The following is a 15,337-nucleotide window of genomic DNA, read 5'->3' as shown; positions in this document are numbered from 1 at the left end:
GACATGCCATCACTGTCCAAAGTACTCGGGGTCTGCTGTCACTGGCGATGATGTTTCTGAGAGCAGCTGTGAACGAATGTGCACAGGACACACACTTCCCACAATGGGGACGCCATGCACTGTGTCTGGAGAGCTGAAGGTCCTGGAGCCGCCCCCCTCCCCCCAGGATGACCGACAGGTGTTTCCTTTCAGTCTGGTCCCGAACGCGGAGCCGAGGCAGGAGGCGCCCTCTCACCTCGTCGAAGATCTCCAGGTAGAAGGAGTCCACGCCCGGGGGCACCGTGCAGTGGATGACCTTATTCCAGCGCGGGTTCTTGGCACCATTGTGGGCCGTGGGCGTCTCGTACACGGCGTAGCCCAGACGCAGCCGGCAGTATGGGTCCATGCGGGTCACGCCGTAATTCTTTGCCAACTTGGCCTGAAATAAAGCTGACGTCAGGACACAAGGCAGCCTCCGTCACAGGCTCACCTGTCGCCTACCCCCTTTAAAGTACCCCTCCCAGCATCTTCCAGGTCTGTCTGGCCATTTAAATCACAAATATGGCTATGACTGTGCTCCTGGCACCAGGCAAAAAGAATGTCACCACCACAAGTCTGGTGCCGTGACTAGCAGGCATGACAACGCTGCAGATGCAGCGAGGGCACAGCGGGGCCACAGTGCAGGTCCTCCGACCCCCTCAGAGCGGGCCGCTGAGCAGGGTGACAGGCAGGCTATCCCGGGACAGAGCCAGGAGCCAGAGAACAAGGGGCACGAGAGGCCCAGGACAGGCGGGGTCCACAGGGGCCTTCCCTGCGCCCAGGGTGGGGCTGACACGCCTCGGACCAGCTGCACCGGCTCCCCAGGACGGGGTGTCTCCCAGGGCCCGCGGCTCACGTAGGCCAGAAGCCCAGCCTCGAGCCAGACGGGCTCTTGGCACGGCAGGCTGCTTCCACAGGGAGGAGAAGCAAGTCTTGAAGAGTAAGAAAGACGAAGGCTCTGGTGGGTTAGGTCATCGGCTAGCAATAATTTACTCCAGGTGGATTACAGGCCTAACTGTGAAACCTAAAACTATGTAAGTCCTACGAAAGAAACAGGAGGACATCTCTGTGACCTTGGCCCAGGAAAGCACAGTCCATGGAAGAAAACGTGGGGTGCTGGACGTTAAGGCGGCCTGCTCCCTGAACGACGCTGAGAAGAGAGTATCTGCAAACACCTGTGTCTGGTAAGGACCTGGGTTCCAAATGTATAAGCAACTCGCAAATCTTAGGAACAAGAACACGGCCCAGAGGAAAAATGGGCAGAAGAACTGCAAAGGGATCCTGACGGCAAATAAGCACACAGAGCGGTGGTCCCACTGTCAGGCCCCGGAGATGCAGACTCGCCCCCTGGAGACCCTGGAACCTCCGGGGAAGGCTCAACCCGCCCCACCAGCCAGAGCGGGGCCCGCTGACCAGCCCTGGGAGCCTGGTGGGAAGCCAACAGCGCGGCCCAGGGAGTGAACCACAGCCACCCGTGACGGGGGGACTCACTCCCAGGCATGGCCACGCCATCACACAGAACCCTGTGCCTCCTCACGTCATGTCTTAACAAAACGTGTTACCTGAATTAAAAACACTCCACTGCTAAGTGTCTGAGCCTCCGCGAGGAGTCAAACCGTGGCTGGTGCAGGGTCTGCCTCGCTTTGCCGTTCTGCCTCCGCCTGGCCCAGAGCGAGGGGCCTGCGTCCGGAGGGGCGCTCCCAGCACACGAGGGTCCCTGCACCCCGCCCTCTGTTTCCGACTGACTGTGTCTACTTCTTTCTGTCTCCGCCGGTATGGAACTATGTGTTTTTCACTTATAACCACAGCTGTGACCATCCTTCGGTGGCAGGACTTCTCCATTCTTGGGTTCTTAATTCTGACCTCTTTCTTGGGTGGGTTCTTTGTGATGGCGTGGCCAGTGCCTGGGAGTGAGTCCCCCCATCACTGGGAAGCTCCTGGTGACATGCGTTAGCCTTCAGACAGCTTCAAATATTCTTCTACCGTCCTCAGCACCAATTTGCTAGAGCAGCTCTCAAGCCTGCAAACTTCCCCTGAAAACTCCTTAGAAACTGCCCTGGCGTTTTCTGTGAAATACACAGGAGCATCTGAGGCCGGCTGGCTGCCGTAGCCCCCAGGGACCTGTTTACATTTCGCTTCGGCCTGGCCGCTAAGACCCTTTCATCTCAACACCTTAAAGAACATCAGGACCCGCCAATTACTTTGCACAAGTGAGGCTCCTCTTCACCCAACACTGACCCAACTCTGTGGCTGTCACTCTCCTCACTCGTTCTCTGTCGCCCAGCAGAGGCCCCGCCATCCCTCTGCTGTGGCTGCACACTCCTCCAGTCCCCTCTGCTCCGTGGGTGGACTATGCAGGCCTGTCCCTGACACTCTAAGTGGCTTTCCTGTGGTGTCACATTCCACATGTGTGAGGAAACGCCATCCTGCTCATCCTGATCCTTACTGGGTGTGACTCCTGTGGGGCCATCCAGCAGGCGCCTGTGCCTCCCACAGCTGCGTGCAGCAGGCACACATCACACACAGTGTGTGTGACAGCACTGCCCACTATGGGGAGTGACCAGGTGAGAGCAATGGGGCACACGGGAACATGGGGTGCTCCTGAGGTAAGGAAGCAAGAGGGGTCCTTGGGGAATGTTCCTGGGGGAGAAAAGGATCAGGGAGGTGGACAGCGGGGAAGGGACCGAGCAGAGAGACCTGCTATGCCACACTCGGGCCACCCCAGGGGCTGGCAGTGGGGCAGGCAGTGCTTCAGTCTGGACCGCAGAGGATGCAGCCGAGAGCTTGTGAGTGTGCGAGGGAAGTCAGGGGTAGCCCGGGTTTGGAGGCCTGAGCTTCTAAATGGATGGAACTGCTGCCTGCTGACGCTTGGAAGAAGCAGGTTGTGGGGGTCTGGAGGCAAGAGCTCCATTTAGGGTGTGTCACATCTGAAACCCCTACAGGACACGCAGGGAGAGGCCCCGAGGGCTGCATGCACGAGTGCAGCTGAGCTGAGCGGCCGGCTGGGGACTGAACCCCCTATCAGTCCACCAGCCCAGGAGACACAAGGGGACACGGTTGGGGGCAGCAGGCCAAGGGCCAGTGCGCAGCCTCTGTGAGCCAAGAGAAGGTTTATTACAAAGGAAGTGGAAGACCATGGGTACTGCCACCAAAATGCCAAACAGGTGAACTGGGGGCTCCTGACCACGGGCCTGGGCCCACGGAGGACCTCGTGTGCGTGGGGCACCCTGCAGTCCCGAGGTGCCAGCAGGAAGCAGCATTCGTGACAGCAGGGCATGAATTCACTGATACCGGAGGGCATGCAGAGGGGGTACCGTGCTGTCCTAGAAATACGAGCGAGGGTGTAAGGTGCGTTGTGATGGACGGGGGGCTCAGCTAAGAACCCCAGCAGCACCTAGGGCGTCGCCGAGCCTCTGCCGCAGTTCAGCACCTGAAAACCCCGCTTCACTCGCGAGGCCCAATAGGTTCCCATGTCTACTGTGCTGTGACTCGTGTGACGCCGTGGGGCTCAGTGACTGCCCCGCTTCACGGTTCTGTAGGAAGTTCGGGTGGCCTCCTAACAGTGTACTTTGTCTGGGCCATGAGCAGCGCGCAGGCTCCAGGGCCCGACAGCAGAGCCGCCCGCCCTGGCCGTTTCTCGTGCCCTCATCTGGACACTGGCGGCACATCTACTGCCCACCCCCCACCCCTGGCTGCCCCAAAGGGCGGGGGAGACCGTCTGCGTGAAGAGGCAGTGCCCAGCATGGAGCAGGCGCCAACAGAGGCTCACTGCTAACGATTCTAAGGGTTTGGGAGCACCCTGGGTCACTTATCAGCGATGCTTCTCACGTGTACCATTTTTCATCAGATGTATGTTTTAGGAAAAAGTGGAATCAGAAAAAGTTCCACGTGTCCACAAAGAAAATATGGCAGGAAAGCCCACACCCACCCGTGGCTGCCTGACCACCCTGGGGAGCGGGAGGCAACACCCACCTGCACCACCGTGATGTTGAGTCGGCCCACTGTGCCCATGGCCCCTCCGTATTGCAGCTGCTGGGCCGCCTGCGCATCCAGCTGGATCTGCTGCTGCTGCTGCGTGGGCGCTATGCGCAGGAAGTCCTGTGGGAGCTCGCCGATGTACACCTGGCAGGGAGGAGAGGGCACAGCGTCAGCCTCCAGGAGGGCAGGCCCCGCACTTCTAGGCCAGGGGCCCAGCTGCACTGGGCCTCACTTTCTTCACCTAGAAAGTGAGGGGCCACCGGGGTCAGGGTTCCAGCCTGGGGGTCCCTCATCACTGGCCACCATGCTGGCACGGGAGCCCTCTGCCAGGCGGCAGACACTCAGCGCACACCGGCTCTGTGAAGGTCATGACACACTGCTGCCACAAAAATGTAGGTTCACACCCAGAACGGGCTCGCTGGGTGGCTCCCCGGGTCGCTTTCAGGTGCCACGCGCTCTGCTACGTGTCTAGGGCCTATTCTCGCTGGGCCTCTATGACCACAAGTGAGGCCTGTCAACTGCAAGACACCGGGTCAGATGAATGAATGAGATGGGAACTGAGCCCAGAGCTGTGACTGGGAAAACCCTCTGTACTGATACACTCCAAATACGTCCATTTCAAACAGTTCAAACTCAAAAAAACCCCACAAGACAGAAAGAAGAAATCAGATTAACAACAAGCCACAAAGGCCTCACCCTCTGCTTCTTGCGGAAGCCTCTGCCACCAGGCTCCCAGGCTGGACGACATGAGAAGGACGCGCCAGGAGGGTGAGCCCCGGGAGAAACCCAAACGGCTCGCAGACAACAGTCTGCCAAGAAACACTGGAGGACACCGAGCAAAAAAGCCCCAGGGTGGAGAGGAGCAAAGGACAGAGAGCCGTGTCCCCAAACCAGGGCACAAGGGCTCCAAAGCCAAGCAAGGCCGGCCAACGCGAGAGGGCAGAGGACCAGGGCAGCTGCGACTCTGGAGGACTCAGAGTAAGAAACGCCCAGGTAGCCCAGTGGCTGGTGAAGACCAATAGGCCGCCAAAGCCCCTTGGAGGGGAGGAGCCGTGGGGCCACATGCCAGGAGGCCTGGCTGCTGCTGGACAGACTAGAGCCAGAGCCCGGAGCTGCCTGCAGTGGTCCGAGGGCCCAGTTCTCCTCAGCCGCCCCGAGGGAACATCGCAAAGGGACTCCCAGCCCAGGGCCTTGAAGAGGCTGTTGAGGAAATAATGCCAAGTGGAAAACCCCAGTGTCACAGCGTGAGCTCTGGCAACTGTGTTTGCTACCCGCAGCCACCAGGGCCCGAGATGGCCAGATGCCTGCTGGGCCCTGCGCTTTGCGGGGACGTGTTACCAGAGGGGGCTCGCTGGCTCCAGAACTGGCAGCGGGCCGGTGCTGAGAACAGGAGCCCAGCCCAGAGGCTGTCCCCAGACACTGCCACCTGGGCACCGGATCAATGGGCCCGGGGCTCCTGCCTCTCTTCCCTACAGAGCAAGCACACACGGGCCCCCCTGGACAGGGACGTGAGTTACAGGGTGGACGGCGAGGACATCGGACACGCTCTCTGTACCTGAGGCACCCGCCCAGGCCGGCCTGGGCTCTGGTACTCATTAGGCAGAACAAGGAGCAGCGGGCGCCTGGAGGCCGGGGGTTGCCAGGAGACGCGCGCAGCGTCCCCAAGAGGCCTGGCAGCCGCACCTCCCCAGGTGTGTGGCATGGTCCCAGGGCATGCTCTGAAAAGAAAGCCCTTACGTGGTAACACCCCGCAGGAAGACCGAGATGTCCTGGGGCATCACAGCTTCAAGACAGATGCCCACCGCCAGGCCCTGCGGGAGCAGAGCACCGCTGCAGTGGACAAGCCCGGGTTCCCTCGTCAGCCTCCCTCCCAGAGCTTGTCCCAGCTGACAGGGGACGGGGATGCCCCTGCCAACCATCCACGGACCACGCACAGGTCCTGCAGTCACCATGGCTCGCCATGAACAAGTTATCTTGCAGAAACATGTTAACCAAATTTAAGGCACTAGTGTACACAGACCAAATTCACACTTATTCTGAGAAATAACTGCCACCACATGCCACATACTGCAGCTCTGTGGGCCAGCAGGGAAAGGGGAACATGCCAGGGACAGCCGACACGTGTCTGAAGTGACAGTGGTGAGAATGACGCGGGGCTGCAGACCTGGGGTCAGGAAAGGCCTGTCTCCCTTCATTACTTCCGCTTCCTGTCTGTCCCCACCATCAGAATGGGGCTTCTCAATGTGCTCTTTTAGGTTTTCCTTGAAGAGAATACAACTGCTTTTTAATGGGGGGAAATAAAGTTACCTCAAAAAGTGAAACGATCTAGTGTTATTTTTCAACAGGGGTTTACCTACAGAATTGTAAGTAGGGAAACGAGGATTTTAATATAAACTAACCGCAAACAGGACATGGAAGAGTGGAGACACCTGGCCAGCACCCCCAGCTGGTGGCCCCGGTTGATGGCAGGAGGGACAGATCAGGCAGACATCGGTTCACCAGGCGACAGCATGAGGCGGCCACCACCCGTGGTCTTCCTCCTGGCTGAGGGATGGTCTACAAGATCCTGACTGGAGGTCCTCAGCCTGTCAAGGTCCCAAAACACAAGGAAAGTCTGAGACGGTCCCAGAGTGCAGGCGACTAAGGAGACAGGACGGCCACGTGGGCCCTGGGTGGCATCGCAGGACAGTAGGGCAGTAACAGAGAAAGGGGACACCTGGATAACCTCGCAGTTAGCAATCGTGACACAGGGAGGTTCTTAGTCGTGACACGCACCACGGTGACGAGGTGCTAACAATGGGAAACCAGGCGACGGTGCACGGCAGCACTTTGTACTGTGTTTGCAACGATTCCAAAATTTAAAGTTCATTAGAAAAATGTTTACTGTCACCTAAACACAAAGGAAACAAAAGGAAACGGTGCTTCCGTCCTCATGAAGTGCACTAGTGGTGATGCAGTCGAGGTCCCTGAAGGAGGAGAAGTCAGCCGGCTACGGCAAGCCCTGGGGAGTTCTCAATTCAGGCCCAACGCGGCCGCATGAGGGGGGAAGGTTCCGACACCTCAGAAAGCCCCCCCTGCTAAGAAACCGGTTAGCGTGTCACACACAGGGAAGCCCAGGTGCCAACGTGAGTCCTATCCTCTCGGACCAGGCTGGAAAATGTCATCGATAAACATGGATTCCTAATGTATATTAAAAATTCAGCACTAATCCTAAAATTTATTTTTGCCATATTATGACAGCCACATCAAAATATACATTTTACTGGCTCAAAGACTTGAGAAATAAGAGGACAATTAATCTTGATAACCGACGAACAATGGGCCATCCTTTTAAATATAACCTGGCTTACATTTACATCACGAGCACACTGAGCTCAGTGCTAATTAGCAGCTTTAAAACCGTGTCCAGACACGACCAGTCCGCTTCTGGGACTCGCTTCTATGGCAACGCTCACAGGACGCGGCTGCCTCCTTCCTGTCCTGTCACAGCACCAGGAAAAGGGGACATCCACCTTGGGCACCCGGTCCCGTCGGCCCAGGTACAGCCACACGACGGAGACCCATGCAGCCTTCAACGGGGAGACGTCCCTGTGCCTCCCACCTCACAGGCAGCTGGAGGGGATGCAGCACGACGCTGGCAAAACCACAAAGGGGCTTTACGTGTAAAAGTGCTGTTTAAGAAATTACCATTCAGAATGGTGGGGATGAGAGGGGGGATGTCGTTTAACTTACTTATACTTTTCCATCCTACTGGTTCCTTTTAAAAACGATCTTGGGGAGGCTGGGCTTGTGGCGCTCCCAGAGTGGGGGTTCAGGATCCCAGCCAGCAGATTTCTGATCAGGGTTGTTAAAATAAGTCTGTGGAAGCAAACCCCGTGACTTCTTAAAGCAAATCACTAGACTGCCAGTTGTGGTGAAATTAGATTCTGGAGTGGGTTATCGACCCCCTGGTTGCCTGGGTGGCTACATGAATACAGCCTCGGAGCAGACAGAAGAATACGTACATGGAGAGCTGCAGAATAAGTCCGGGGACGCACTTATTTGCAGAAACAGCGTGTTGTACATAAGCACCACAGAAGGATGTGAACACACCAAGAGTACAATACTTTTCATATGCGGAAATTATTTTTATGGGCGTTTTTAGTTCTTTCTGATATAATTTTTCCTATTTCATAATAGTTGGTGATTTTTCACTGACATGTAAAATAAATGTATAAAATTGTGAATTTAATTGTAAAGAATTCTTTTATATTTAAGTGTCAGTCATTTTCTTTTACCTCTACATCAGTGTGCAGCATGCAGAAAGAATAAAAAAAAAAACAATCTCATCTAAGTGTGTACAGTACAGCTCGCTTTATTGTGCTCCGCAGATAGAGGGAACATGAGTTACTTTTATATAAAAGAAGCATGAACTCTCGGGATTTGAACTTCACCTAAAACTAAAACCTACTTTTATAAATATTAGTTTATTTTCAATGTATTTCCAAAACTACTTTCACTTTTTAGTCACAGGTGCCCCCCTCAGAGAAGCACAGCAGGCCTGTGAGTGACAGCTAGTTCTGCCCCAACCCCCGCCCCCCCACACCTATCCGCCATCCCCCCACCCCATTTTCAGCTCCTCCAGCCAGGACGGTCGCTCCCTCCTCATGAAGGGCACTACTGGTTATGCAGGCCGCACTGGCGGGGCCCCTGGAGGCGGAGAAGCCACCTGCTACGGCAAGGCCAAAATGCTGGATGTCCCACGTCCACCAGAGTCCACAGCACCCATGAGAGTTCTGTGAAGCTGGACACACAGAGGCTGAAGAGAGCGAGACGAGACGGGGAGAGAAACGAGAAAGAGCGGGGATAGCCGCAATTCCCCAAAACAAAAGAGTACAAAAATCGACATGATGAGTAACTTGAAATGGGGTCTCCACCAGCATTCCATGGCACGTGGCCTCTCGTTACAGGTGCTGGGGCCGTGGCAAGCCTGAGATGGAAACTCCGTCCTCATTCAAACCGAACAAAACAGCCAACCAATGGGCAGAGGGGTGTGCCAGGGCCACAGAGTGCAGGCTGGCAGCGGGCACACGCTGCCAGTGCCTCCTGCCTCACCGCGTGTTTGAGCTTTTCATAAGGCAATGCTGGAGAAGTCCCCACTCTCCTTGTAGTTAACAAAAGACAAACGATAACCGTCAAGTCACTGTGTGCTGAGGGGCGTAAGCACTGAAAACAGAGTCCGGGGTGGGGGGCAGCTGGCTGGCCAGGCCCTGTGGAGAGGGTACTGTCTGAGCACTGAGCACAGGCCTGAGTGGTGGAGAACAATTCAGGTGGAGGAAACACCTGTGCACATGACCTAACCAGGAACCTGTCTGGCACGTGAAGGGACAGTGGAGAGGTGGCTGGGACAGAGAGTGAAGGGAGATCAGGGGGTCAGAGATGGAGGATGTGTGGCCTAGAGTGGTGGACCTCAAGGGCCACTGAAGGACTCTAGCTTTGATTCAGACAGGTGAGGGGTGGGGCTGGTGAGGGGCAGGTGAGTGGCCAAGGCAGGTGAGGAGCCGGGCAGGCTGAGGGGCGGGGCCGGTGAGGGGCCAGGAGTGCTAGGTGGCATATCTGGCTCTGCCTGGCACCCGGCTGCAGGGTGTCACAGCAGGTGGACCCGTCGAGCGAGTGTTGCAGCTTGTGGGTGGTGCAGAGGCTGACTGCTCTGGAGGCAGAGCCTACAGGACTTCTGGGGGACCGAAACCAGGCAAGGTCGTCCCCAGGCTCTCTGCCTGAGCAACGTCAAGGATGGAGCTGCCACCAAATGGGGGCGGAGCGCGCGCGCGCGCGCACACACACACACACAGTGGAGGGGCTGAGGGAATAAGGGGCTGTCTGTCTGGAACATTCTAGGAAGAAGGCAAGGAGCAGCAGAGCACACAGATTTGGAGTTGAGGAAGGAGGTGTGGGAGGAGATGGAGTCACTGTGCGGGGAGGGGGTGGCTGGAGCCCTGAAGGAGGAAGGAGGAGCCGGTGGCCGCGAGCCCAGGCACAGACAGTGACTGGGAGCAGGGAGGCTACTGGCCCCTGTGCCCATGGGCGGCGGCTGTTCTCAGGGCCCTGGAAGTCACCTGGGGGAGTCTCTCAAGCCAGCGGTTCTCAACCTGCGGGTCGCGACCCCTTTGGGGGGTCGAACGACCCTTTCACAGCGGTCGCCTAAGACCATTGGAAAACAAAAAGATATTTACATTACGATTCATAACAGTAGCAAAATTAGTTATAGAGTAGCAACGAAAATAATTTTATGGTTGGGGGTCACCACAACATGAGGAGCTGTATTAAGGGGTCGCGGCATTAGGAAGGTTGAGAACCGCTGCTCCAAACACCTAGGACGAGCTGCGGCCACGTCCCCTGCAGGAGCAACCTCCTGAGACCTGCTGTCACCTCCCTCAGGCCCTGAGAGCACAGGTGGCTTCCCAGCCTCCAGGGGCCTACTGGCCCCCAGCAGATGCAGCTGCCCCTCCTGGGCTCCACCGTCCTGCACAACCAGTGGTCCCCCATCTGGTGTCAAAACAGAAAGAAGTGGCAGGAGGCTTGCAGAAGGGTAAGTGGGGCGCACAAAGCTGGGGGTTGGGGGGGCACGAGGAGCAGCCAAGCTTTCTGAGGAACGAGATGCAGTTCACAAGGGACCCAGGAGCTCACAGGCCCAGGTGCCCCCACAGGCCGGGCCTGGGGCAAGCACCTGCCGTGCATGGCCAGTCCGTAGGCGTGGCAAAGGCTGACCCACGAGGACACTAGATGCTAAGCAACAGCCCCAAAGTTAGAGCTGTCACTCAAATCATTTACACCAAGAACTCCCAGGCGGGTTTACCAGAACTAACAGAGCGGAGCAGGGGCAACTGGAAGAGCGAGTTCCGAACGCGGCAGAGAGAGACACGTGGACCCAACTGCTCCAAGCGCGGGGGCGCCAGAGGCAGGCAGCAGAGGAGCCCGTCCTGCGAGACGGGACCATCCACCCAGAACTCCAGACAGCAAAACGCCTTTCAGGGGTCGGCACTGACAACTTACAAGCAAAACCCAGTGCCCCCAAAGGACAGAAGGAAGCACAGCAGGTGACCCCACAGGGAAGGCCTAAGGGCAGGAGGACGGGGGAGGAGGGGAGGATAGTGTCCCCCTGGTCCTGGGGCGGGGCCGGGCCAGGTCAGGCAGGACCCACCTACACGACACAGCCCTGCGGTTGGGAAGGGGTCCCCTGAGGTAGCATACTGATCAGGAGGCACAACATAACGGGCAACCTTAGGTCCTGACACGTCTGCAGGGTAAAAACTCTAGGACAGCCACGAAGACAACAGAAACGCAGCACTGTATTTTCCAAACCAGTAGAGAATTAAAGATTGAATTTAAACAACTGTATTTACTCAATCCAAAAAGAGGCAAGGAAGAAAAACAAAAAAATAGGACAAGTAAAAGTACAGACTACTGTTTAAAGAATGTGTATATATAACAATACAGTTGATACGGGACCACCCATCAGCCTGACCTACCCACACATCTCCGAAGGAGTCTTGCCAAAAAAGTTGAAGCTGCCTCCAACTAAGCCAGCAGCTGTCCCCTCGAGGTGACGGGTACCGCTGCGGTTTAAAGCAGCATGACCCCCATGAGTTCTAACGCGGAGGGCAGGAGCCCCCACACAGTTACTCCTCGTGGGTGCCCGTCAGGTACTTTCTGAGAGTTGTGAACTGGACAGAAATACTGGGTAGAAAGAGGGGTGTTATTAGAAAAATACGAGGGCCGGCCGAGTGGCGCGATGGTTAAGAACTGGCTTGGGATGCCAGAGGGCCCCGGTTCGGATCCCACATATGAGGGCCAGTGACACTGCCCTCTACAGCTAAGATGCTGAACAACAGCTCAACCTGGAGCTGGGCTGCCGTGAGCGACGGCATAGGCTGCAGTCCCTGTGGCAGTGGGTTGGCAGTGAGCGGCTGTCCAGAAGCCGGCGACTGATCTGCCTCACCAGGGAAGAGCGCAATGATGGTGCCAACGTGGGCCAGTGAAGCAACGTCCTCCACAACTAGATTGAAGAGCAAAACGACAGCAACTTGTCTGTTCCCCTTCCCCCAATTCCCCACTGCTGTTTCCAACCCCCCAATTCCCCAATAAAAATCTTAAAAAAAAAAGAAAAATACGAGCATTGATAAAAGTGGGGCAAACAGCATAGGGCTGGGGCACCCTCAGTGGCTACTCGGAAAAACCGATCCTGGAGATACAAACAGCACGTCTCCTGAACCTTAAGCCAAGGACCACGTTCGCTGCGGCAGGGAGAAAGCAGGACAGCAGGAGTGAGGCCGGGTCAGCTAGTCCCACACTTTCTCTCACACACCACCTCGCCCAGCCCCTAAGGCCCCCATGGACAGCAAGCACGGACAAGGGTGACTTCACCCTCCCAGACCCAGCGACTCCCCTTCCTCATCCACAGTCCCAGACTCTGCATGTCACTCCTGTATCAGGGGGCAGGGGCGGGCGTAAGTCCGACTTCAGGGCCAGCCCCAGTGAGCGAGTCCAGAGTCCAGGCTCCCTGCACCAGGGCTGAGCCCCGTCCTGTACAGGCAGGGACACGGCCCTAGCGCACAGGGCTCACTCCAGACTGCTGCCCAGCCAGGACCCAGGGCAGCGAGCACTGCCAGCTGCTACCTTCACCAGCACTAGCTGGGAACGCAGCTTCTTTATCCATCTACCTGCACAGCACCCAGCAAACGGGGGACGCGGGGCCCGGCAGGATAGCGTCCATGCACCCTGGCGACCGGGGAGGTCTTCCGCCAGACTCTAACAGCCAAAGGCCCTTGCACGTACTGGTTAAGCCAAGGGCAGCGGGCGGGTAGGAGAGGTGGAAACGGCCGAGGGTGCGCTGTCAGGCAAAAACCTTTTTAAAAAAATGACACTGTAGTGACCAGATAAAACTCCAGGGCCAAACCCATCTGCCGGTCACAGGTCTTCCAATTGGAACAGCGCCCTGGCCACGCCTGTCACTCTGTCACACTGCCACAGGCACTGCCCTCAGGACTCTCCCAGGCCTTCGCCAACCTCGTCAAATAACTCCTGCTCACCCCTGTCTCAGATTCCTCTCAGAACCTCACCCACCCCAACCCCCCGCCCAGGAGAGGCCGCTGTTTCCACCTAACCCTGGAGTTAAGACCCACAGAGCTGACGGCCCCGCCGGGCTCATCTGCCTGGTGGTTTCCCGTGCCACACTGTAGGAACCCCCGCTTCCCCCCACGCCAGCAGGCACTACACCTACTTGTCCCAAATGTCACGCTCAGTAACACTGGTTGAGTAAGTCACGTGACTCCTGGGGCACTCAAGGCCCTTGCCCGAGGACACCTTCCTGGAGCCCCCCAGCTGCCCTGGCCCAGACCTAGCATCACTGTCCGTTCACAGGCCATGGAGGGCACCCCCAAAACATGTGCTGGTCTACGTGTGCTGCACACCCACACGCGGACATGAGGCCGCTCGCCTACGCTCCAGAGAACACACTGGTGCACAGCAAGCCGGCCAGAGCGTCCTCTCTGACGGCAGGCACGGGCCTCCCAGCGGCCCGGGTGGTGTCGGCTTCAGCCGTGTGCAGTCCCGGGGCTGCAGGCCCCTCGGCGCAGGACGGCCGGCCCTCGCTGACCGCCTGCTCCAGCCAGTGCGTCCAGCAGCGCACGCTCACACCCCCTCAGCAGCAGGGAGGCCGCCGGGTGGGCGAGGACGGTGACAGGCCAGGCCCGCGACGCCCACCGCTCCCCGGGGGCGCTCATTTGGTCCCCTTGCTTCTCTGACCAGCCAGCTGCGCAGCAATAAGAAATGGCTGGCTGTCGGCCCGCCGTACTTCGCTGTGTGAAGACGGGGAAGGGACGCTCAGAGGCAGAGGGAGCCCAGAAATGTCTGCCGGCTGCGGCCGGTTCCACAGCGGAGCCTGGTGCGCGGCCAGGCCCAGCGCGGAGCCCTCGGCGGGCACCCGTGCCCAAAGCCGGCCTCTGACAAAACCCGGTCTTCCTCTTCACTCAGAAGAGAGACTCTGGAAAAGGCTCTTCTCCAGTCGGGACAAACACCACCGGGACTTGCCAACATCCGGCCTCCGGGCGCGGGGCGGGGGCGGGGGCTTTCCAGGCGCGGGGCCGAGTGAGCGGCGCAGGTCCCACGGGACGGCCGTCCCGCTTAAGGGACATGTTTGTCTCTGCGCAGTGCGAGCCGCTGCCGGTCGACACTTCCCGGTCCGCGAGCGCTGCCGGCGGCCCCGTCCCCGGCGGAGGGCCTCCACTCGCCCCCAGGCAGCGCGGCGCGCCCGCGGAGACCGACGTGAGCCCTCAGGAGGAGCGGGTGGGACGGGCCCGCCCGGGGCGCTCACTCCGCTCTCCCGTGCAAACGAAGGACTAGGCTGTGACCAGCGGCCACCTAGGGACACAGCAGGGCCTGTGGGCCTCCCGCTGCCCCCGAGAGGGAGGGGGACGGGGGGCGGAGCCCGGGGCTCAGGGGCCTCCTCCATGGGGGGGCCTCCTCCATTTGGGGAACCGGCCCCGGTGAGGGTCCTTCTCCATCCGGGGACCCACCCATAGCGCAGGAACCTCCTCCATCCGGGACCCACCCAGGGTGCGGGGGCCTCTTCCATCCGGGGTAACGACCCGGAGTTCGGGATACTCTATCGGGGAACCCGCCGGGGCGCAGCAGGCTCCTCCATCCGGGGGACCGACCCTGGTGGGGGCTCCCTCCACCTGGGGCACCATCGAGGCACCGGGGCCTCCTCTACCCGGGGAATTTCCGGGCATAGGGGCTTCCTCCACCCGGGGAGCCGTCCCCGCTGCCCCCGACCCCCTCGCTCGCCCGGAGCCCGTCGTCGGGCCTCGCCGTGAGCCCCGGAGGCCACGGACCCGCACCGCCGCCCGCGCCCTGAGGGGACAGCCCGCCCGCCGTCCGCCCGTAGCCTCACCGGCCCGCGCTGCGTGCTGACGGTGGTCGCCATGGTGCTGCGCCGGCCCGCGCCTCGCCCGACGAGAGCTGAAATGCCGGCGACCCTCCGCCGGAGCCTGCGACGCCGACGGTTGTCTCCCGCGAGGCCGCAGCCGCCACAGTCAGCTGACGGCCACCCCGCCCCGCGCCGCCCACTGCGCAGGCGCCGCGCAGCCCTGCCCCTTCCGGCGCCGCGCGCGCGCTCCCGGCGGACGCCTGCGCAGTCGCTCCCCCGCGAGTGGCTCTCCCTCTGCGGTCACCCGAAGTGGCTCCGGAGCGTGCTGGGCGACCTAGGGCAGGTGCGCGTGCTGAGCTGCCACCCGCCAGCGCGGAGTGTGGGGTCTGCCTGAGCGGGTCGCCTGGCCGGCGCCGGGAGCTGCGGCAAGCCTCA

The 15,337-nt window shown here is 59.2% G+C and overlaps 1 protein-coding gene across 1 annotated transcript in view; it reads right to left on the bottom strand.

Moving 5' to 3' along the window:
• The window catches only part of TOLLIP (toll interacting protein), a 23,565-nt gene extending 8,455 nt beyond the window's left edge, over positions 1 to 15,110 (bottom strand). The window contains exons 1-3 of the mRNA XM_019667343.1: positions 14,927 to 15,110; positions 3,991 to 4,140; positions 236 to 418 (exon numbers count right to left, since the gene is read on the bottom strand). Of these exons, the coding sequence (XP_019522888.1) occupies positions 236 to 418; positions 3,991 to 4,140; positions 14,927 to 14,959 (366 nt within the window). The 5' untranslated portion in view covers positions 14,960 to 15,110. The remainder of the gene's footprint in view (positions 1 to 235; positions 419 to 3,990; positions 4,141 to 14,926) is intronic.
• Positions 15,111 to 15,337: the final 227 nt, after the last annotated feature.

This window comes from Hipposideros armiger, unplaced genomic scaffold (assembly GCF_001890085.2).
Source record: "Hipposideros armiger isolate ML-2016 unplaced genomic scaffold, ASM189008v1 scaffold_494, whole genome shotgun sequence".
NCBI lineage: Eukaryota > Metazoa > Chordata > Mammalia > Chiroptera > Hipposideridae > Hipposideros > Hipposideros armiger.
Note: the sequence above shows the minus strand (reverse complement) of the source record. Positions and strands in the feature narration are given on the sequence as shown.